The sequence below is a fragment of the Ostrinia furnacalis genome, unplaced genomic scaffold (genome assembly GCF_004193835.3).
Source record: "Ostrinia furnacalis isolate ACB-3 unplaced genomic scaffold, ASM419383v2 OfSCF2162, whole genome shotgun sequence".
NCBI classification, from domain to species: Eukaryota; Metazoa; Arthropoda; class Insecta; order Lepidoptera; family Crambidae; genus Ostrinia; species Ostrinia furnacalis.
The window spans coordinates 654376-676591 of NW_021132401.1; the positions used below are offsets into that span (position 1 = coordinate 654376).

Here is a 22216-nt window from a genome sequence, read left to right on the forward strand (position 1 = left end):
AAAGTGTTATTAGATGATATTGAATGTGACTCGCTAGTTGTAATATTATGAAGGATGTAATATGTTGCATATTTGTTATTAAGTGTATCGACCCGCTAGGGTTGTGAGGATGCAGCGCGCAGAACAGAGCATCAACAGAGAAATTATAAGGTCGTTATTTTTCCGACAGCCAGCCCAGTCTCAGATTTGGGAATAAAATAATACAACTTAAATTTTATTATTTGATACATTTACCCTAAGTCAATACCGAGACCGACTACATAGCCTGAAGTTTGGAACAGCTTAATTATTATTAATAATACTTGACTGCTCTGGTCTGTGAATCTCCGCCTCAGGCGCACTCATGTTCAAAAATGACAGATGTACTTCTTGAGGAAGTACAAAAATTAAATAATGGTCTTTAAAAAATATATTTATTTCCTAATTTATCATTTCATTGGATACTATAAAATATGGTTCGCATAAGTTAACTAAATATAAAAATAATACCCTATACTATTAAAATGGTTAATTTTACATAACATTTGTTTTTATAAATTGTGTGCCTTCACTAGTTCTCTATATCGTGCATGTTAGTATGCATAGTGGGGAGGCCAGTAAATAACAAAATTGATTCAACGATCCAAGATTCAAGGCAGGTAATCACAGTTCACCGACTATAACAATTAAAGATCTCAAGTCAAAAAGTATAAAATTATTACGTTACAGAAAATTAAAGCACAAAATATTTTGATAAAAGTTCTACTAAATTAATTCTCTCAGCAATTATCGTCTCAATGAAAACGTTTTCAGACCCATTCCCTGCATGAAATCAATGAACTTCGTTTGAGCCTTACATAAAAATGCATAAACAACACAGCAAAACCATAACAAAGTCGCACCAAAACGATGTAAACAAGTCTAATATCGTCTCCTGCGCGCCCACGGGACGCCTACAAGCGGAATCGCCTTTCGAACAACAATTAACTCCGAGAAGCGGAGACGTACTTCACAACGATAAGAGACGCACGCATCATCTCACATTCCTTAGATCTAAGCGCTTATCCGATCGATATATCAATAGTCGTAAATAAGAATGCCAAATCGACGCTGGTGGGCGGAGGCGGCCACGTGTCACGCCTACTGCTGGTGCGGCGCGTAGGGGTTGTAGCCGGCGGGCGGCGGCTGCGGGTAGCCGGCGCCGCCCGGCTGCTGCGGGTACTGGTAGGGCTGCGAGCAAGAAACGTCTGCGTTAGACTCGTTGCCGTAGACAGTTATAAAATTGATTTATTTCATCGAAAATTAGACAAGGTTTTCAAAATTTTCACAGAAGATACATATAATGGCTTTATAGGTGTACCAGAATCTCATGGCAAATAGGGAAAATAAACTTTGTTGAGAGCAATACTGGGGAAATTGGAATAAACGATCTTGATACTGTTTAATTTTTTACTTTTATGACTAATATTAATGAACATGAAGTACGAATATACATTTTAGGTAGGTATGTGTATGAAGAATGTTGTTATACATCAGGTTTTTAACATAGGAAAATGTCTTGGAAATTAAATAAATCGTCTGTGAGAAAAGAAATGTCTGAGAAATTAATTATTTGAATTACCTACATATTTTTGCGTAGAACTGAAACATAGGCGGTGCCGTTCTTTTTGTATATGGCCAGGTCTGGGTTATTTAAAAAAAAGGTTACAAAATTTTACTAAAATAGAATCTTGAGTGACCCTAGCTGAAAAATTAAAAACTGCTAGATTAAAAAAAATGAACTGGCTGGATCAGGGGTGATTTACTGTTTGTACACCGAATGACTGTGTGAATACACCAATCAAAATGGCGTGAATAGTTATGCGCAACTCTAGGGCCCTGTAACTTATTTATTTGTAGAGATATTTTCATGATTATTTCACAATTATTATTAGTTCTACTTATATTTATTTCGAGTTTATTTCAAAGAAAAAAATTGGAAACTTCTCCATTATTCAATCTTGCTTTATGAAATCTTTTTCAATTTTCTTTACATGGTTATAACATCTGTTCTGCACCAATTTGTGAGATATACCTGAAAACCCCGATAAAGCAGCTATTAAGTAAGAATAATATAAAAAAACACAACCCTCCTTCTGACACAGTTGGGTAATAAACTAAATGTATCAAAACATTTCAGTCCAACTTACTGTCAACTCGACGACGCGTTTTAGAATCAAAGATCGACTTTGAATTATGCCTTATTTTACAATTCACATTGAAAACAATATGCCTTGCTTGAACTTTTTCGACTTTTTCACAAAAATAACAAATAGTCAAGAAGAGATTACAAAAATTTTGCAGCGGCTGACAGATTTCATAATTTTCTTTGACAGGTGACAATTAAACCATAGACAATTGCCATATGAAAAACACACTTTTCCAATATTTTTGTTTGCCATGAGATTCTGGTACACCTATANGGCTTATGTGGCGCTGACGTGCGACAGCTCGCTGGCTGAGCCCTTCTTGCAATAGTGCAACGATTTGTGCTGCTTCTGAAGGTGTAGAATCCCAGGTAAAGTGTCAAAAGAAGCGGAGATGTGTATGAATCAACGTGTGAAAGCAAAAATCCGAAAACGCGTGCTTTTATAAGGGGTAAATAGGCCGCAACTCGCGACGTATCAAACAGTTCATAGATGTCTTTTTTGTTACTTCTTCACATCAGCCGGGATATCTTTTTAAATACTGATGTGATTTAAATGAATTTGGTATCAATTTAAAGATAAAAGTTTAATCTTTAAAATGGTGCCACTTTTTTTGTTCGTAACAAATTCGTTAGTACACAAGTTCGCATGGAAACAACTTCATGTAAGTGATTCCATACTTTTGCTCGCGAGTGTATAAGTACTTAATAATTTTGCATAATCACATGTGGTAAGAGATCCCTTGTATTTTGTTTACTTTAGAGTCAATTGGTACACTTTCGAAACACACACGATGGCATTTTTTATTTATTTTGGTAAGAACACAGGAACTTACGGTGTGGTACGCACGCGATTGCGCACGACGCAGGCCACACGAAGACTTAACACAAGACGTCCCAATTGGGACGTATTTGAGTATTCACAGCGTGAGCGCTTTTAACATATCTGCTTTTGTTTTTATATAATATCATTGGTATTTGCGTAAAATAAGACACATTAATTGCGTTTAATCGCGGTTGGGGGAGGGGACTCGCATTCCACGGACCGGCAAACTTAGCGCGAACGGGTAGTAGGCACATTTTTTGCCATAGATCCACAAATGCGGCAAGTTTATTTAATAATTATGTATTTGAATTCCATGCATTTTCCCTCCCTCCCTAAATTCAAGTCAAAACTTAAACCTGTATTCGGAACAACTTAGGCACCGAACAAAATGAACATTTACTAACGCCCGTATTCACAAACATTACTATGTGGTCTCACAGTGCGTGTGGACGCATAGGGTGACATACGAACCAATCACAGAGCTCTATTCAACGCTATGCGTTCGATTTGCTGCTTCACATAAGCAAGCATCGTTTGTGAATACGGGCGTAAATCCTTAATATCGTTCGGTGCTTAAACTCTATTCAACCCTAACCTAGCAAAAATAAATGCTGGGTCGCCCGTCACCTCTCGGTCCGTCCGCAGGCGAGCGGGCGCACGCTGTTCCCGGGCGACAGCGAGATCGACCAGCTGTTCCGCGTGTTCCGCGCGCTGGGCACGCCGGGCGGCGCGCTGTGGGCCGGCGCGCGCCGCCTGCCCGACTACCGCGCCGCCTTCCCGCGCTGGCCNGCACTTTTCCAATATTTTTGTTTGCCATGAGATTCTGGTACACCTATACCTGGAAAGTTTTCCGAGAGCAATGAAAATTGGTATTTCTATATATTTCGAGGTGCTCTTTACGAATTTCAACTTTACGACCTCGTATGGTTGCCGCTCGCGCTGTTATATTTGAAAAATGCTGCCTAGTAGCAGTTTTTATTAAATGTTTTTAATCCCATTCAGAGAAATATTATGTTTTCTACATTAAGAAACTTCTCCATTACTTATTGTAAAGAAAACGGTTGAAGAGCTAGAAAACGTAGGTAATAACTTTTAAACTAAGAGGTATATCCTGATAAAATATTTGGAGTTTAATAAATAACCGGGCAGCGCAAGACCGCGCATTGTGGAAAACTTGGAGGAGGCCTTTGTCCGGCAGTAGACTTCATTCGGCGGAAACGAACGAACGAAATTAAATAACCAAAATAACACGAGCTAGAATGCAGTTTTTTCGAAATATAACATTTTTTTATTATTTGTTGCCATTTTCTTGGTATTTTATGTATTTTTTAGTATCGCCTGTTATTTAGCATTATTACTGTTTTTTATCAGGATATACAAGTTATTACGTTTTCTTACGTAAGGATAATACCTGGTATTGGTGCGCGGGCGGCATGCGCGGCGCGTGGTGCGGGTAGGGCAGCGTGGCGTAGGGGTTGTACATGGCGGGCAGCGGCGCCGCGTAGTACGGGTAGGGCGCCGCCGGCGCGCCGTACGGCAGCGGCATGCCTGCGACACGACACGAGTTACACACCTCACTTACCCTCGTAAGACCGAGTTTCGTTTTACAAGGAAGTAAGACCGTCCTTCAAAATGAACTAATATTTCGTACCCAGTGAAAAATTTTCACATGTTATAGTTGTCCCACTGATATCGTCGTCACTGGGGCTCTATATTATAATGTATTTCGCCCATTTTTCGCCACTTGACGTTGCAGAATCGTGGGACTTTGCTCTATTTAGATACATAATTTAAGGTCCCATTATTTGTATTGTATTGCTGTTGGTTTTCCGAATAAAAAAAAATACAGGATGGAAACGATAAGTGATCTCACTTGATAATTTCTAAACTTTATTTGATATCAAAAAAATAGTTACTGATCCTGAAAGTGCTTCATGATCTATACAGGGTGTTAGGTAAATGGGTATATGAGCCGACACTAACCTATGTTAACATGGTCATATAAATGGTATGATGAAGTCAGAAAATTGATATCTTCATTTTAATTATTTTAATTTTCATACAAATCGGATTTTATAAAATTTATTTTGTATGATAATTTAAAAAATTAAAATGATGATATCAAATTTCTGACTTCACCATACCATTTATATGCCTATGTTAACATGGGCTAGTGTCGGCTCATATACCCATTTACCTAACACCCTGTATAAAACGGTATCAATAATCGGTTACAGAATAAACTGAATCTATTCGAAAAATCAATGCTTCCAGCTATCATGCATTTGGTACAGCCACATAATATGTACATACTACAGAATAAATCGTAAAACTGGTTACTGATCCTAAAAGTACTTCACGAGCTCTAATCCAACGGTATCAATAATAGGTTACAGTTACTCTTTCGAGGCTTTAAAGCCGTAGATAAAACAATTTAACCATTTGGCGCGAAAATTTTAACAAAACTGAATGAAATTTTGAGTCGCCGGCAAGGACCTTCGATCATACATACTAGATTGATATAATTCAATGTTCAGTTAGTATTTGTTGTTATAGCGGCAACAGAAAAATATAATCTGTGAAAATTTCAACTCTCTAGCTGCAGATCGTGAAGGCACTAGCAATAATTACGACCGTGATTTGTTTTTTAATCTACAAGAACGTGACGCAGTCGTGCAAGACCTCCGTCATCAACACACTGACCTTGCGGCTGAGTCGGGTAGGGCAGCGCGGCGGCGGCGGGTGAGGTGGCGGCGGCGGCGGCGGGCGCGGGCGGCGGCGGGCGCGGCGGCGCCTCCNGGCGGACGGCGGCGGGCTCGTCGGCGGCGGCGTGGTGCTGCGGCGGCGCGGGCGCGGGCCGCGGCGAGGCGCGCGACGCCTCCTGCGTGAGGTCCTTGAGCAGCTCCTCCTTCTCGGTCTTGCGCGCGAAGCAGAAGTCCGACACCTTGTTCTGGAACGCCACCAGCAGCTGCGGCGGAGACGTTTTGTTTGTTATTTTATTTTATCAGGGTGTCCGTTCAGAGGTGTGATTTATTCGTAGGTGATCGAAGGAAACTAAAATATTAATTAATCCGGAGTCCGCTTCGATCACCCGGATCGTCTTATCCATGGGTGATCAGAGGACGCCAAATTGTCGCGTTACGTTATAAATGCAAAACATAAAGCGTCCGCCGTTTGTCGATATTGTTACAATAGAAAGTATTTATTTTTATCTCAAAACGAGTTGCAATTGTTTTGGTCACAAATAAATATCCGGATCTCGAATACACGAGAAAAAGTCGCTACACTCCTGCAATTAATGGAGGAAAAACGATACGATGCGTCACTGGGGTGCACCTAACGCACAACGTCGAGGCCGAGCTCCGGCCGCCCACCTGCGTGAGGTCGTTGTAGAACTTGACGCCCTCGTTGAGGTTGCCGGTGAGGTCGCGGAAGGCGTCGTAGGCGGCGCACAGGCGGCCCAGCGCCTCGTCGCGGCCCGTCGCGCGGCCCGCGCCCGCCCAGGCCGCGTGCGCCGCCTGCACGCGCGCCGCCAGCGCCTCCTGCCGCGCCAGCGACGCGCCCACGCGCTCCCGCAGCGGGGCCAGCGCCGCGCCCAGCGCGCCCGCCGACAGCGCCGGCTCGTCCACCGCGCCGTCCGCCGCCAGCGCCGCCTCGAACTGCGCGCGCAGGTCCACCGACGCCGCCTTCAGCTCCGCCTCCGTCGCGTCGCGCTCCGCCTTCAGCTCCTCCACCTGCCGGCCAGTGGAGGGCTCAATGATAGGGCCCAAAAGATAAGGAGACATGTAAAGTGCCCCATAATAATAATTCTTTTCTTTATTTTCTCCACAATCTAAATCTAAAAGTTAACAATGTAAGGTTTAATATTATCTTAAATTACAATAATAAATGTAGTGGACAGACACTTAGATTGCGGGAGACTGGTGTCTGAGCTAGGCTGCAAGCCTGTATTACAGAACACCAGGACTCTCCGCTCTCGACGTGACCGACTAAAACCTGACCTGTGTGTGTATCCAGTTTACGTTGAAGTTGATTGTACAAGAAGGGGCCTAGGTAAGAGAAAAAGCGTTTAGGGAAACTAGTCTTGAAAGATGAGCGAGCTACAAGATAATTTCGTCGTGACTGCGAGATATTAGGGTCATACTTAATAGCCCCGTGCTGCTTCATTATAGTAAGCAGAATAAAAAGCTGGCGTACAGATAATACTTTACAATACTGGAACAGCTCGTACGTCGGAAAAAGCAAAGGCTTGAACGTACAGACCTTTAAAACTGCTCTCTGAGCTCTCTCTAACACAATCATGGCAGTCATACTGGCGCCACCCCAAGAGGTAATGCAATAAAGTAAGAGAGACTGGCAGAGAGCTGTGTAGACCTTTCTAACTAAGTCAGGCTCAGCGACATGGCGCAAGGATCTAAACACAAACATGAGCTTTCGTAACCTGCCGGAGGTGGTACTGATGTGCTGTTTAAATGTGAGCCTATTATCAATAATTACCCCCAGGTATTTGATGTGAACGGCAGAAGAAAGTTTGAGGCAGTTACAGTTGAGACTGGGTGAATTGGCATGGTTGTGGGAAAATAAGTTAAGATTGCTTAAGATATTTGGGGAAACGGAATTTATTGAAAATGTCATATAGTGGGTCTTTTGGATATTTAGGGTAAGTAAGTTATGTCGGAGCCATAGAGAGACAGTATCTAGCCCCGCCTGAGCATTAAGAAAGGCTTCCTCCCAGGTGCGTACCGTAAAGATAAGTGCAGTGTCATCTGCATAAGAGATGATTTTGCAGTGTGGTATACTAAGTGCGCACAGGTTGTTGATGTACACCAGGAAGAGGGTGGGGCCCAATATACTTCCCTGAGGCACACCGTACTCAATGGGCAGTTCAGAACTTATAATCCCATTTATAGTGACACATTGGCTTCGACCGGAAAGGTAACTACGGAACAGTTTGAGTTGGACTCCCCTGATACCCATCCTCTCCAGCCTGTCCAACAGAAGGCTACCTTTTCTTTTTTTATTATTTTCTATAATAATATTTTGACGTTCATAAGTGCCACTTGTGGTCTAAACTGAATAAATACTTTTGATTTTTATTTTTTTGAGAGTCCGCGGCCGTGTCGCACCGAGAGCGGAGAGCCGCCGGGCGGTACGTACCTCGCGCATGAGCTCGCGCAGCGTGGCGGCGGCGTCGGTGTCGGCGCCGGCGCCCGCGGGCGCGTCGGGCACGCCCGCCGTGATGCCGTCCTCGCTGCCGCTCAGCAGCGCTATGTTCTGTAAGTTCCCAGAGGTCGCGTGAGAAATCGTTCAGCGCCACCGCGAGGATCGAATGTGAACCGCAATAGTGAAAATATAGATCAAACATTTTTTTTTAAAACATTTTAGGCAACATAGGGCTCTCTAAGTCTAAGAGCAAAATGACGATTTGTAAGAACTATTTATTAGTCTAAACAAATAAAGAAATTTTGACTTTTGACTTTTTTTGACTAAGAGTCGAGCTTGCAAAATAATTTCAGCGTGGGACGTCGTCCGTTACGTTCTCTGAGATGCATTCGAGGAGAGGACGAACGCGTTTCGGACATGTGACGTGTCTCAAACCGTCTCTCTCGCGACACTGACCTCGCGGTGCTGCTGGTACTTCTGCTGCACGATGTTGTCGGCGCGCACGGCGTTGTCGATGATCTGGCGGTACTTGGCGGCGTTGGCGCGGAAGGCGTCCGTGAGCTTGGCCGAGGGCGTGCGCGCCCAGCGCTCGGCGAACTGGCGCCGCAGCGCGTCGTCCGCCTCCTCCTCCTCGCGCAGCAGCCGCTCCGCCTCGTCCAGGATGTCGCGGTTGCGCTGCAGCAGCTCCGGCAGCTCGGCCATGAGCCGCTGCAGCTCGGGCAGGCCGCCGGCCGCGCGCACGTCGGCCGCCTTGGCGCGGATGGAGGCGGGCAGCGCGCCGTCGCCCGCCGCCTCCACGCACGCCGGCAGGTTCAGCGACGCCAGCACGCCGTTGAGCAGCTGCGTGGCCTCGCGCAGGCGCGCCACCTCGGCCGCCGCCAGCTCGCCGCAGCGCGCCGCGCTGGCCGCCTGCGCCTGGTGCACGGCCAGCGGCACGAGGCTCGCGAACAGGTCGCGCTCGGCCGCCCAGCGCTCCTGCGGCGGCAGCGGCTTGGCCACGGGCGCGCGCGCCACGGGCTCGAGCGCGCGCGCGTCGGGCACGCGCTCGTGGTAGATGAAGTCGTTGTCCTTGACGGCCTCGGCCAGGTGGCGCGCGGCGCGGGCGCCCGCCTCCTGCAGCGGGCCGGCCGCGCCCGCGCGCGCCGCGCCGCGCAGCAGCTCCACCGCCAGCTGCGCACGCGACGCGTTACAGGGCGCTCGTTGCCGACGGACGCGACCCCCCGAAAACGTAGGGACGCGTCCTTCGGCACGTCGTTAGTAAACTTGAAGCTTAGTTACAACAGGATATTGCAAAATTCCCACGGGAACGGGAGTAAGCGGTAAAAAACATTTGTACGAAAAAATCTAAACCGCGTAAGATAGACGAAGGGGGTAAAACGGGATCCACGCGTACGAAGTCGCGGGCGGCCGCTAGTTATGAATAAAATATTATACCTGCAGCCGCGAAATCTCCTCTCCGACGCTCTTGTTGGCACGACAGACTAAACTCTGGTAAAATTGAGTGAGCCCACGGAACGCCATCTGTTTTGCAGTCACCTAAAAGCGAACAAGCTATATTAAATTACGACAAGGAATCGTGAAAACTGCCCGCCCGTGAACAAACAACAAACAAGCGCACCGTTCATCGCTCTCCGGGCCTCCCACGTCCACTCTGTAAGAATTTCAAGCGTTGCGGCCGGAAAACGAGCCAGAGATCCAGATCTACACGTGATCCAAAACATGAAAGTCGTATCTTACGGCGGCGGGCGTACCGTGGGGATCCAGTCGCGCTCCCACAGCGGCTTCAGCGCGTCCTTCTGCAGCGCGCGCAACGCGTCCGTGTACAGCTCCTCGCACTGCGCGCACACCTTGGCCACCATGCTCTCCTTCATCTCGTCTGCAAGCACACGCGGATCATACGATTCATAAAGAAATTCGATCTCAAATTAATAAATTGTCGTATCCAACAAAAAATATACAGGGTGGAATTTTGTAATGCCACCTGGAGGGAAAGTACTCTTAAAACTTTAGATAGAAAATTTTACTCAAAGAAAACATTCCTTTATTTTTGAAAACAAAGAGAACTGCATTTGTAGTATGCGCGTATTTAATCGTCCCAACGCCCAACGTTGCACATTCAAAGATTTTTGAAAATCCACTACCATACCATATAATTTTCTGTAAATAATAAAAATAATTTAAGATTTCATGGTTTTTCTTTCATTTAATTTATCAAGTTTGTTAGAGAGATTTCATCCATAAACTTAACCCTAACGATCGATGCAATAAAAATACAGGGTGTAATTTTTAACAAATTTTAGTTGGTTCGATTCTCGGGTGTCTCATACAAATTTTTGGAAATCTTTGAATGCAGTTCTATTTCTATTCAAAAATAAAGGAATGTTTTCTTTGAGTAAAATTTTCTATCTACAGTATTAAAAGTACTTTCCCTCCAGGTGGCATTACAAAATTCCACCCTGTAGTTCAAACAGTCGGTGGGTCACCTCGGATGCACTTGTAGGCGATGACCTCCTGCGCCTGCGCCAGCATGAGCTGCGCCAGCGCCGCCAGCGTGTCGGGCGCGAGGTCGGGCGTGGTCTCCTGGTGCACGGCCAGCATCACGTTCGCCTTGAGGTACGTGAAGATGCCCGCCGCTTGCTGCGACACGATACTCTCGATTATGTACGTGAGGAACTTTCATTTTTCATAGCTCTTGGGTTTGACTGATGAAAACCGTATTTTTTTTAGACGACTCAATATTTATATTTCTGACTGAAAAAAATGGTAGGTACGTAGCGCCATTTTTTTTCTTTTTATAACACAAACGATTTTTTTATCGTGTGAAATTTCCCTGGACTACGACGTACATTTTAAAACCAAAATAAACTAAATCGATACAGCCTATCTCGAATTTTAGTGAGACTAACGAACAGCAACTTTTCAATTGCCGCCCGCGGCTTCGCCCGCGTGGAATTTCACAGAAAAACTTTACCAAAAATTTATCGCGCGCGTCCCTGTTTCAAAAACCGGGATAAAAACTATCCAATGTCCTTTCCCGGGACTCAAACTATCTCCCTGCCAAATTTCATCAAAATCAGGTTCAGTGGTTTAGGCGTGAAAGCGAGACAGACAGACAGAATTACTTTCGTTTTCATTTATAATATTAGTAGTAAAGATAATATTTATGATGTATCCAATTGGCTCAGCAGTCAGCAGTTGTGACATATACCACTGCTCTTGAATATTAATTATTAAAATAGTCAAGAAAAGCTCAAAGAAGGTTTAAGAATTAGCAAACCTGGAAGAGTTTGGCGGCCAGCTTGAGGGAGTCCTCGGTGTCGAGCGGCTGCTGCGCCGCCAGCGCGCTCTGCAGCGCCGCCATGTTGAACAGCACGCACATGCGCTCGTACGCCAGCGAGCTGATCGCTGCTCACGTGCCCAATGCATTTCCATTAGTATGCTTTGTAAATTGAATATCAATAATGCAACCCCTTTCAACAGCTAAATTAGGTGTATCGTGTATCGTATAAATTTTATCTGTTTTTATAATTTCTTTAAATATCCACCACAATTCTATCTGTGGGGACCTATAAGTGGTTATCAAGTGTTATTAACTGTAAAATAATCAATTATGTAAACCCTGGTCTTCCTAATATAAATAAATAAATAAAATAAATAAATAAATTATCTTTGATATTTATAAAGGTAAAAAGATACACCCATTCCTTTCGCCATTATTGGAAATAATAAGTGAAGCAAACAAAAAAATATTACACAAACAATACTTAGTTAAACACAATATAAATAGCATGAAATGACACACCAAAAAAATTTTATACAAATTACTAATAAATTCTTCAATCAAATGACTCAAAAACTACTAGCTTCTGTCTGCCTCAATATTGTATGTCACAGAAAAACTATTTATTTATTTCTCTTCATAATATTATTACTATTGTGCATTATAATGTTTAAAAATTCAAACTATCTCTATACCCAATTTCATCAAAATCGGTTCATGCATGAACGCAATACATTCAGAGTTTCACATTTATTAATATAATTATCAATTATTTTTGACTTACATTAGTGCAATGCTCATGACTAATGGCTGGGTTGCACCATCTTACTTTAACTTTGACAAATGTAAAAAATCTGTCAAACTCCATACAACAAACACCGGTTATCGTTAGAGTTATGGTCAAAGTTAGGTGGTGCTACTCAGCCTAAGAGTTAGAAATACTCACTAAGACTCATCCGCCCTCCAAATATTGAGCCTTTATCAAAAGCATCTTTCCATTTGAATGGGATTTGCACCTCCTGTGGTGGTATCTTCTTCTCAAGAGCCACGAGCTGATCATAGTAACTGCATACAATGAAACACAATATTTATAAAACTACCTACAGCCAATTAAGCTTTTATCTCTCAGAACAATGACATCATTACCAACTCTATAATAAACATTTGTTTCGGTATACCGATTTAAAAACTGATTCTATAAAGGAGCTAAGATATTAGTAATGATTCAATGATCATCTAGATGACTCATAGCTAACAAATATTGCGCTATTTACCTGTAAATAACCTCGAGCGAAGACTTCTCGAACACTTTCCAGATAGCGTTGGTCCTCAACCTGCTGAGCTCGTTGAGAGCATCGCTGTAGTCCTCGGTGCCCTTATCTGAATTATACGTCGATTGAATAAGATTTTTCAACGGCTTAACTATATCAACGTCCGAAGACTTTTTTAACGGAACCGACAACAACTCAGCCATTTCTACGAATGATTGAAAAGGTACCTATTTCCGTAAAATGAAAAATGACATGACATGACATATTTTTTTTTTTACAATACCACCAAGTGAAACTTACTGGTGGACAAAAATGGAACTAATGAAATCTGTGTTTATATTCGCTAGAATTTGACAGTGTTAGTTGGAAGTAGCGCCCCCATTTCCACGACACATTAATTTGTGCATTTGCATGCATTTAAATCAATGATCTGTCAAAAAAATAAGCAAAGAAATCATTGTTTAAACTACACTAAATATGTTAAATTAAATATGTGCTCGCTCTGTGTAAATTGATACTGCAATTTAACAAAATAATGATAGGAATCTATTGCACCGAAATTATTTAATTTTAAACGTGCGTATTGTGACGGGGTCACGGAAATCATTTAATTTTAAACATGTGTATTGTGTAGTCCACAATTAATTAAAAGCACTGATATCATACAATTTTTATTAAAACATTGCCCATAATACAGTTACGCGAAGCGAAAAATGAAACTTAAAAAACAGTCATCATGACGGCATTCATGACGGCGGCGGGAGATTCAATTGTTTTGGCTCACGGTGTCTTGTATTGATTGCCCGTCATGTGAATAAAAATATTAGGTACAACTAAAAGGATAAATTTGTTGTGAATCTTGACTAAAATGGTGATTAAAACGAAGCAATTTGGAAGAAAGTAAGTGTACCTAAGTAGTTCATACGTATTTTCGTTAAACAGGTTCTTGGCTTGCCTAAACGTCACTATAACACGGGTTCAATGTTTACGGCATTGCTTTTACATTCAGAGGAAACGAGGAAAGGTTTACAATACATTTCTCCTTCTCCAAGAATGTAGTGAGCATGCGCGATGCCTGGCACTAGCTTGGACCGGCGGCGTGCGTAGGCCCGTAGCCGTAGCATTCCGAGCGTGATTCGGAGACTCGGAGTCCACCGGTCGGCGCCGCCGTGGCACCTCGTGTGAAAATCGTGACCTATCGTATCTGAGCTGTGATTCCTTGGTCTAGCTCTGTGAATCTAAATACATCAAAAGTAAGTCGTATGCTAACTAATGCGTTCTAGCTAAAACTTTCGGATGCCATGACATCCACAGAGTAAATTGTAGTTGCATTTACAACGGGTTCTAATAACCGTGCTAGCTACGTGGCAAACTGTTGCTCCTACAATCGATACAGCTCGAATGTGCTTTTGTTTTGGTCACAACATTTCAATACACTAACGTGTATAGGAATAGATACTTATCCTTTTTGTAAATACGCAAAATAAGTAGTCACAAAAACATCTGCAGTACTAAAGGCCAGTCAGTACTACTTGGTAGATAAACGTTGGTCCTACCCGAAGGAATAGGAAATGCCTTGCGTCGTAGTAGGTAGTTTGCTAATTCTTCAAGTGTAGGTACACATAGGTATTAATAACCGTGTGCGTGTGCAATGTCAGTGGGAATAAGTCAGCAGTCGCGTCGACTACAATAACGCCCATTGCAGTTGTTTGGTCGATATATTTTTTCACTGAAAATGTGAATGTTAGTTCAATAAACTTGTTTTATTCAAGGACTAGAACACTGGTTTTATAGTTTTACATTATTCATAAATGTTTTATCGTGCGCGAGTCTGAATCGCATTAATATTTTCATTTCTCTCCAATTTCCGAAATTCGTATTTTGTGTGAGGAAAAATTTGATTATTAATTGTAAATCGAAATAAAAAAGAAAAATGTGAACTAAATCTGCCGCCCCTTAGAATTTGCCGCTCTAGGCTTCAGCGCCTTCAGCCTGCTGGTAAATCCACCACTGATAATTTTACTAATAACTTCCTTGATTATAGAGTAGTATAGTTAAGGTTGGAGAAAGGATCACTCAGTCCACAATTCCACGTGCACATAGCGTGACCCCGAGGCCCGAGCCGAGTGCATGCTAACTTTAATTCATGAGCATTCTTCTTTCTGTACTTAGGTCGAATATTGAGATTTCCATTGCTTTTTGGTAGTAAAAAGTTTGCGTGAGTTATTCGCTTCCGCTGCGCTGCCCGGCTGACCCACTGCGAGTTGCGACCGCGCCATAAACTACTGATTACTTAAGTACAACAAGACTCATTTATTTTCCTGACGTTACTGCTGCATAACACGCTCCATACCTAACCGAGATTAGGCACTTAAAAGTGTATTTACCTACCTAGTTGATGTTTAGTATAACTAACACTGTAAAATAATATTTTGCTTTACCACAATAGGCTTAGGCTGAGTTGCACCACCTTATTTTAATCGTAACAATAACCGATACTTTTATCTGTGATTCTTAACCCGATTTACTATATCCCGAAAGAACGCTTTTTTGGTTTCGATGTCCACCACTGAGGGACAGAGCAACTCATTTCTTCTCAGTGTCCACCAGTAGGGCCCAACGGGAAGATTTCAGTAGCGCTGTCCCCCACTGGTGGACATTGCAACTTTTTTTCTCGATGTCCACCAGTGGTGGACAAATAGTGGGGGACATCGGGAATAAACGGTTAAACGTTATATGTATATAATCGATTTTTATTTAAATCGATTACTTATTACTTTTTATTACGATATTTGCGCCCGTTTGTCAACCAAATCCCATTTAAAATTCCAGTTTTTCTTCTACACTTAAAATTGATAAAAGCGAGACAGATGCATTATACATAACTAAAAGACAGAAGTGTAGGTAAGGCCTTTCCTAATGAAAGATGGTAGTCTTTTGGTTGACAAGAGAAGAAAAAGCAAGAAAGAAAGAAGACAATGACAATGATCAACGGTTTCCCTTAGGCAATCGGATTTTTTTTTATCTTATTATTGTGTAAGTAGTTAACTAAGTAATCTTTACTCCAGTTTCAGAGAGGTTGCGCCTACCCACTTAAGCGGCCCCAGCTGGAAAGACTTTAGCGTCACCCAACCCAAGCAGGCGGATAAACGGCCTAAGAGGTATGCCAGTTTCTGAAATATTTAAACTGAACTTTGAATAATGAGCAGAAAATGAGGTGGAGGGTGGGCGGCACTGATTGTCCTAATGAAGTCCGCGCCCCCAGCCAGGAAGTGCGCGAGCGAGCACTTTCGAAGCGTTCCTTTGTTTTAGATATTTCATTCGTACAGCTTCTTTGTTTTATCTCCTGTACCTACTGGCTGCAGCTGGTGTTTCATTAATGCCTGCTGCCTATTATATTATATAGAGGGTTTTATAATAATGTGAGATACTTGCGTTTGCTGCAAAGCTAACTAATGCTCACAGCCATTGTGAGCATTAGTTAGCTTTTCAGGACAATCGAAGTCGCACTCAGCCTCTCGATCGGGGCATCGTGCATCGCCGTGAGCGTGTTTCAGGCAGATAACGCGTCTGTCGAACAACACATGCGGCAGAACATTAACGGCCATCGTCAAAACGATCCGTTGCAGACTAGAGGTGGTGGTGCGCGAGGCGGAGGAGGAGCGCGTGGACGTGATCGACCTCGGCGCGCCGCGGCGCCTGCGCAGCGCCCCGCGCGAGCTGCCGCGCCCGCCGCGCCGCCGCGCCTACACGCCCAACCCGCGCCTGTGAGTACCGCCCGCCCGCGCCGTGAGTACCGCCCGCCCGCGCCGTGACTACCGCCCGCCCGCCCCGCTCACCGCCGTCTGCGCAGGTACCCGGGCCCGGCCGCCAAGCCTAAGCGGCGGCCTCGGCGCGCGGAGCCCCGCGGGCGCGCCCGGCGCCGCGTGTTCCGGCGCCCGCTGCCCAACTCGCNCCCCGCCCGCGCGCCGCCTCGTGGTGACGCTGCCGGCCGGCGCGGGCGCCATGGACGCCGCGCGCCACTCCACCAGCCCCGACGACTGCTCCGACGCCGACGCGCTCTCGGCGCCCAGCGAATTCCTCGCAGAGGTGAGTGAACCCTTCGCTTGATCGCTTTCTGATGTGAATGATGAACCGCGAGCATCCATAAAACCAGTTTCGTTATCTCGGGCTTCATAGCCTCAGTTGCACTGGTTGCACATGTTAACTTGAATCGTAATTACGAGCGCGTGTTTCGCAGTTCCTGTCGGCGATCATGCGGCGGCAGTACGCGGAGGCGCTGAAGTACTGCCGCCTCATCCTGCAGTACGAGCCGCACAACGCCACAGCGCGCGGCTTCTACCCGCTGCTGCGCCACAAGCTCCAGCGCGGTCAGTGCTCCCGCCTTTACGTTCGTCAGGGCTGGCTCTCCGAATCAATGTTCAAATGGAACGGCCAGTGCTTCCACATTGTAAAACTTTTTAAAACTACACGTGCAAAAAACGTGATCTTTGATGTTTATTTTCTCATGCGAATGTCATTATAATTAAGTACATAATGTCTTTTTTTTAATAATGACTGGCAAGGACAACTGACTATAGTTGCTTTTTCTCAGTATTTGCCATTGTTTGTCTCGAATAGGGTTGCCATTCTTCTGGTTTCCCCCGATTTGTCCTAGTTTTTAGAGGGCGTTCGGGGTGTCCGGGCAGGGTTTCATTAATAATTGTAGTCCGGCTTTAAAAAATTAATTCTTAGACTGATTCCGGGTGACGCAAATAAGTTTTTAAAAAACCTGTTGACATGTCCGCATGGGCGTACTCAGCTTCAGGGGGGGGGGGGGGGTAAGTCATACCCAGCTTCTGGGTATGACTTAGGTACCCCCTACCCTTACCCTTATGGGTATGACCTACCCCCCCATGGGGGGCAAATCAGATTTTTTAGGTTGTAGGTGTTATCGGTACAATCTACTAAATTATCGCACACGCACACTACAGTAATGACGCTTGGATTGCTCGGATCAAACTCCTCGCACCCCGCGCTTCCCTCGACCAAAAATTGGTGGGACGCGTCTTTGTGGATGGCACGATCTATACATTCATGTCCGGGTTCTGAGCTGCAAATCCGGGTCGCATCACGCGTCTCGTCCTAGTTGCCTAGAGATGTCACGAAGCGCTGGTAGGTCCCAAAAGATAAGTTTTAAAAGTTATCTTTTTTTAGAACACAAGGCTAGGCACCACTAAGTGGAGTTCCAATCTCTGTCCGCAGAGGGCTCGGTCGGGGCGGGCGGCGCGGGCGGCGCGGGCGGGGCGGGCGCGGGCTCGCGGCGCGGCAGCGGCAGCGACAGCAGCTCGTCGGGCGCGCCGCGCTCGCCGCCGCGCTCCAGCTCGCGCTCGGGCTCCGACTCGCGGCCGCAGGTGAGGCCCGGCGGCGGCGGGGCGGGGGGGGCGGCGAGCGCGGCGCTCACTGACGCGACTGTGTTGCAGTGGTCGGCGTCGGCGGGGTCGGCGGGCAGCGGCGCGCGCTCGGAGTCGGGCTCGGTGGCGTCGCAGTCGTCGCTGGAGCTGGACTCGTCGAGCGGCAGCGCGGGCCCCGCGAGCCCCACGCGCGACGCCAACGGCAACCCGCAGGCCCCGCGGGACTCGCGCGCGACCGCAGGTACCGTGCGACGAACGATCGATGTGCGGTTTTCTTAACGAATTCCAATTCGTGCAGCCTTTTTGTGACCGTTCTTCTGTTGAAATTTAGACAGTATCGCGCACGACGACTCGATCCCTGCTCGACTCCAAAATACTCGAGGGTTGAGGTTGAGTTGTTGCAGGGGTCAACTTGTCAGAGTCGAGCGATCTTGGGATCGAGTTGTCGTGGAATCTATAATTAAAAGATTAAAAATAAAATACAAAAAAATACATTCTACGTTCACTACATTATCGGTTTACTAAATTATTATTTGTGATATCTTGTTATGCCTATAGTAGAAATTATTTTATTTTCCCTTACTTTTTCTCATTTAAATATCATATACAGGATGGAATTTTGTAATGCCACCTGGAGGGAAAGTACTCTTAACACTGTAGATAGAAAATTTTACTGAAAGAAAACATTCCTTTATTTTTGAAAAAAAAAGAGAACTGTATTTAAAGATTTAAAAAAAAATCGGATATTCACTACCATACCATATAATAATCTGTACCTTTTAAAATTAAAATAATTTGGGCTTAGCTTACATCAAACGTCGTCGCTATTGAGCGCATAAAAAATAACATTAATGTATGACGGATTGTACAGCGCCCTAAGATTTCTTGGTTTTCCTTTAATTTGATTTATCAAGTTTGTTAGAGAGATTTCATCCTTATAAAGGGTGTCCCAAAATTAACGAAACTTTTGAATTAACTAGAATACATAGTTTTTAGCCTTTTGATTGTATTATTTTTATTAAATCATAAAGTACATAGAATAGGGTTATTTATGGAATAACACATTGGGCAAATGGCACTTTACTTAACCCTAACGATCGATGCAATAAAAAAAATACAGGATGTAATGTTTAATATACTTATTTTAGTTGGTTCGATTCCCGGGTGTGGCAAGAAAATTGTGGAAAATCTTTTAATGCAGTTCTATTTCTTTTCAAAAATAAAGGAATGTTTTTCTTTCTTTGAGAAAAAAAATATATCTACAATATTAAGAGAACTTTCCCTCCAGGTGGCATTACAAAATGTATATTTTACTTTACATCTTTTAATTAAAACTTTTGTATGTTTTTTTACTAATANCTAATACACAGAAAATGTTCGTGAAGCTAGCTTTCTGTCAGTTTTTACGTAAAGGGGCAGTTGCGCTCCAATTAAGTTTCAACTTCGTTTGAACTCCTAGATGTCAAAACGACACCGCGATACGGATTTGTCAAAACAGCTGAAGTTCGTTCGTCGTTCAATCGCGTTGCAGTTGAAAATTTTTAGCGCAATCGAAGCCCTGGTTCCTCGCGCACGCGCGCGTCGAGTGAGGCTGCATCCACTCGTGCACGCGCGGGCAGGCCCGTGGGCTGCGGTCAGCGTCCCGGTGTGTTGCAGAGCGCGTCGTCGGCGTCGCTGCGGCGGCTGCGCGCGCAGTTCGCGTGCTCCATCAAGTAGCCGCCCGCCCCCGCCCCCGCCCCCGGCCCCGCCCCGCCGACGCACCTGTATATTGTACATGTAGAGACATATCTATTGTTGTTCACGTCGTTGTATTTAAAGAGGACGTTTATCGTGGTTACCGTTTTGATCGGGTTTATTAGTGTTATTGACGCGGCCGACCGTGGCGGCCTCCCGCCGTAGGACCAACGCGTAGGCATATCTCCTTCGTCCTCTCTGTTGTCGTCAGTGTCCGTATTCGTGTAGTACCACCTGCATATCCAGTGACGTCACACCGAATTTGTCCCGATTTAAATGTACGTATGATATTGTATGAATGAACTTTAAAAGTACCCTTACCGTCTGACAATAATATATTTGTCATGAAATATCAGTATTATCCGCTAAAAGCTTGCCCATGTATGGTTTTTCGGGAGTCTCCCGCTCTCGCCACGCACACGGCACCGGCCTACTATACCCACATACAGCATCCCCGTATCTCATAGCGTAGGTTAGTGTCGTAATGTTTCGTACGAGCTGAGTGTAACGAGAAGACTGAATGAAGTGTCGACATGTAAGCAATTTATAAGGATGTATGACCGTTCATGTTTACTGTCCCATAGTTCCGAGTGTCCGCTTTCGCCGGACCCGCCAGGCCTAAGGCAGAGCGCGACTAGCGAGTGCGCCCTCCTAATATCGTCAGTCTCTTACATCTTTTTATTGTTCATGATGTACCTCTTTATGGATAAACAGTATTTTGTTATTGAATTAGATAATAAAAATTTGTGTGAATATAAAACTAGTTTTATTCGGCTTTTACCCGTGGTCCCCCCAACATGTCCCCCTGGCTGGTGGGTCCACGGGTATTTTTTTTTACCTGTTGTCCCACCGTTCTGAACAGTGTTTGCCAGTGGGTCTACGGGTAATTTATTTTAACCATGGTCCCACCGCACTTAGTTTTTTTTTTTTTAATAATATTATAGATACCTATTACTCGTATATATAAATCTAATTATAGAAAGTAATTATAGGTAGGTACGGCACCATAAGTTCATATAATAAAATTGGCCAAGTGCGTGTCGTGCCACGCGCAGTGTAGGGTTCCGTAGTTGTCCGTCGTTACCAAATATATTTCAGAAGCAAGCAATTACTTCATCTAAAGTCACTTTTCATATTTTCTTCTAAGGATTTTTTACTGGTTAAGAAATTTTATAACACATGAGTCAAGTCACGCTCTACTCGAATAAAAATTGTCACTTTAAACTTTAATAATTTGCCAACAGAGGGCCTAGTGTGAGTTGGCATCAAAGGCGCTCACTAGTGAGCGCGTCAAAAATGACATTAAATGTATGACGGAAAACGTTCAAAAACTAAAATGTTCATACATTTTTTAAACGCGCGATGTAAACTCACACTTCGCCCACATATCCTTAAATGGAAAAATAGTCTTAGTAACCCCTAAACCACCTACCAACGACACCACACACGATGGCTGGGGTAGATGATAAAAACACACACGATGGCTGGGGTAGATGATAAAAAAAAATCATCTCCACTTTACATGTAGGGGAGCTACTCTAAAAATCTTTTTTTTTATTTTATTTATTTATTTATTTATTTATTTCCAAATTTTAATTTTATTTAACCGTTTTGTCGACGCGGCGTGATTAATATACATACCTCCACAAAATTACAGCTCCCTAGTGCCAATAGGTAGTTTCTAAGCAAAACCTCGGACAGACAGACAGACATATCGAAACTATAAGGTTTCCTTGTCAGCACTAGGGAACCCTAAAAAACGACTAAATTTAACTAAATTAAATTGTATATGGGACCAAATGGCAAGTAAGTACTATAGAACAAAAAAGAATCACTCAAATCGGACGAGAAATCTGTCGGTGAACATCGATTACTTAAAGATACCTAGACGACGTAATTGTCACAAACAAAGTGTTCACGTGAGCATGCTAAAAACTAAAAATTCTCATAAAATAAAAACTACTCAACCAAATCAAATTAATTTTTTATGGGACCAAATGGCAACTATTCCGCATCGATGAAAACAAGAATCACGGCTCAGAAATCTTGGCGTAATCGGTGTACATACATAGAAAAAAAAAGAACCTCCTCCTTTTGATGAAGTCTGTTAAAAAAAAAACGACGAACCACTTTGAGAAAAGGTAAGTAGGTGGAAACCTTGCGCTTCGCCGGCTCGTCTTGGCGGCGGCTTGAAATAAAAACACAAAACAATTGCACTTATGTGCAAGAAATAATCCCGAACCATACTTTTTCCAGGAAATTTGGCATACAAACGAAGAAAACAAGTTCTTCAAAACATTTTTTTATTAAAAACGATAAAACATTTTCCTCAATGATAATTATTTATCAGTGAAAACGTAACGTGTTTTTACAATGTTTGTACAA

General features: G+C 44.0%; 2 protein-coding genes across 2 annotated transcripts; one reads left to right on the plus strand and one right to left on the minus strand.

The window, feature by feature from the left end:
- Nucleotides 1-399: 399 nt before the first annotated feature.
- ALiX (programmed cell death 6-interacting protein-like protein AliX) lies at nucleotides 400-12926 on the minus strand. Its single transcript, XM_028307312.1, has 12 exons — nucleotides 12708-12926; nucleotides 12380-12498; nucleotides 11431-11558; nucleotides 10637-10790; nucleotides 9905-10029; nucleotides 9588-9689; nucleotides 8610-9323; nucleotides 8148-8264; nucleotides 6365-6724; nucleotides 5694-5958; nucleotides 4402-4538; nucleotides 400-1209 (listed from the first exon to the last, which is right to left on the minus strand). Exons 1-12 carry the CDS (start codon nucleotides 12905-12907, stop codon nucleotides 1120-1122), a joined length of 2511 nt encoding a protein of 836 aa, XP_028163113.1. The 5' UTR covers nucleotides 12908-12926; the 3' UTR covers nucleotides 400-1119.
- Nucleotides 12927-13396: 470 nt separating this feature from the next.
- Nucleotides 13397-17492, plus strand: LOC114354787 (uncharacterized). The gene is made up of 5 exons (XM_028307348.1): nucleotides 13397-13604; nucleotides 15773-15865; nucleotides 16334-16471; nucleotides 16580-16793; nucleotides 16945-17492. The coding sequence occupies exons 1-5, from the start codon at nucleotides 13573-13575 to the stop codon at nucleotides 17227-17229; spliced, it is 762 nt and encodes a 253-aa protein (XP_028163149.1). The 5' UTR covers nucleotides 13397-13572; the 3' UTR covers nucleotides 17230-17492.
- Nucleotides 17493-22216: the final 4724 nt, after the last annotated feature.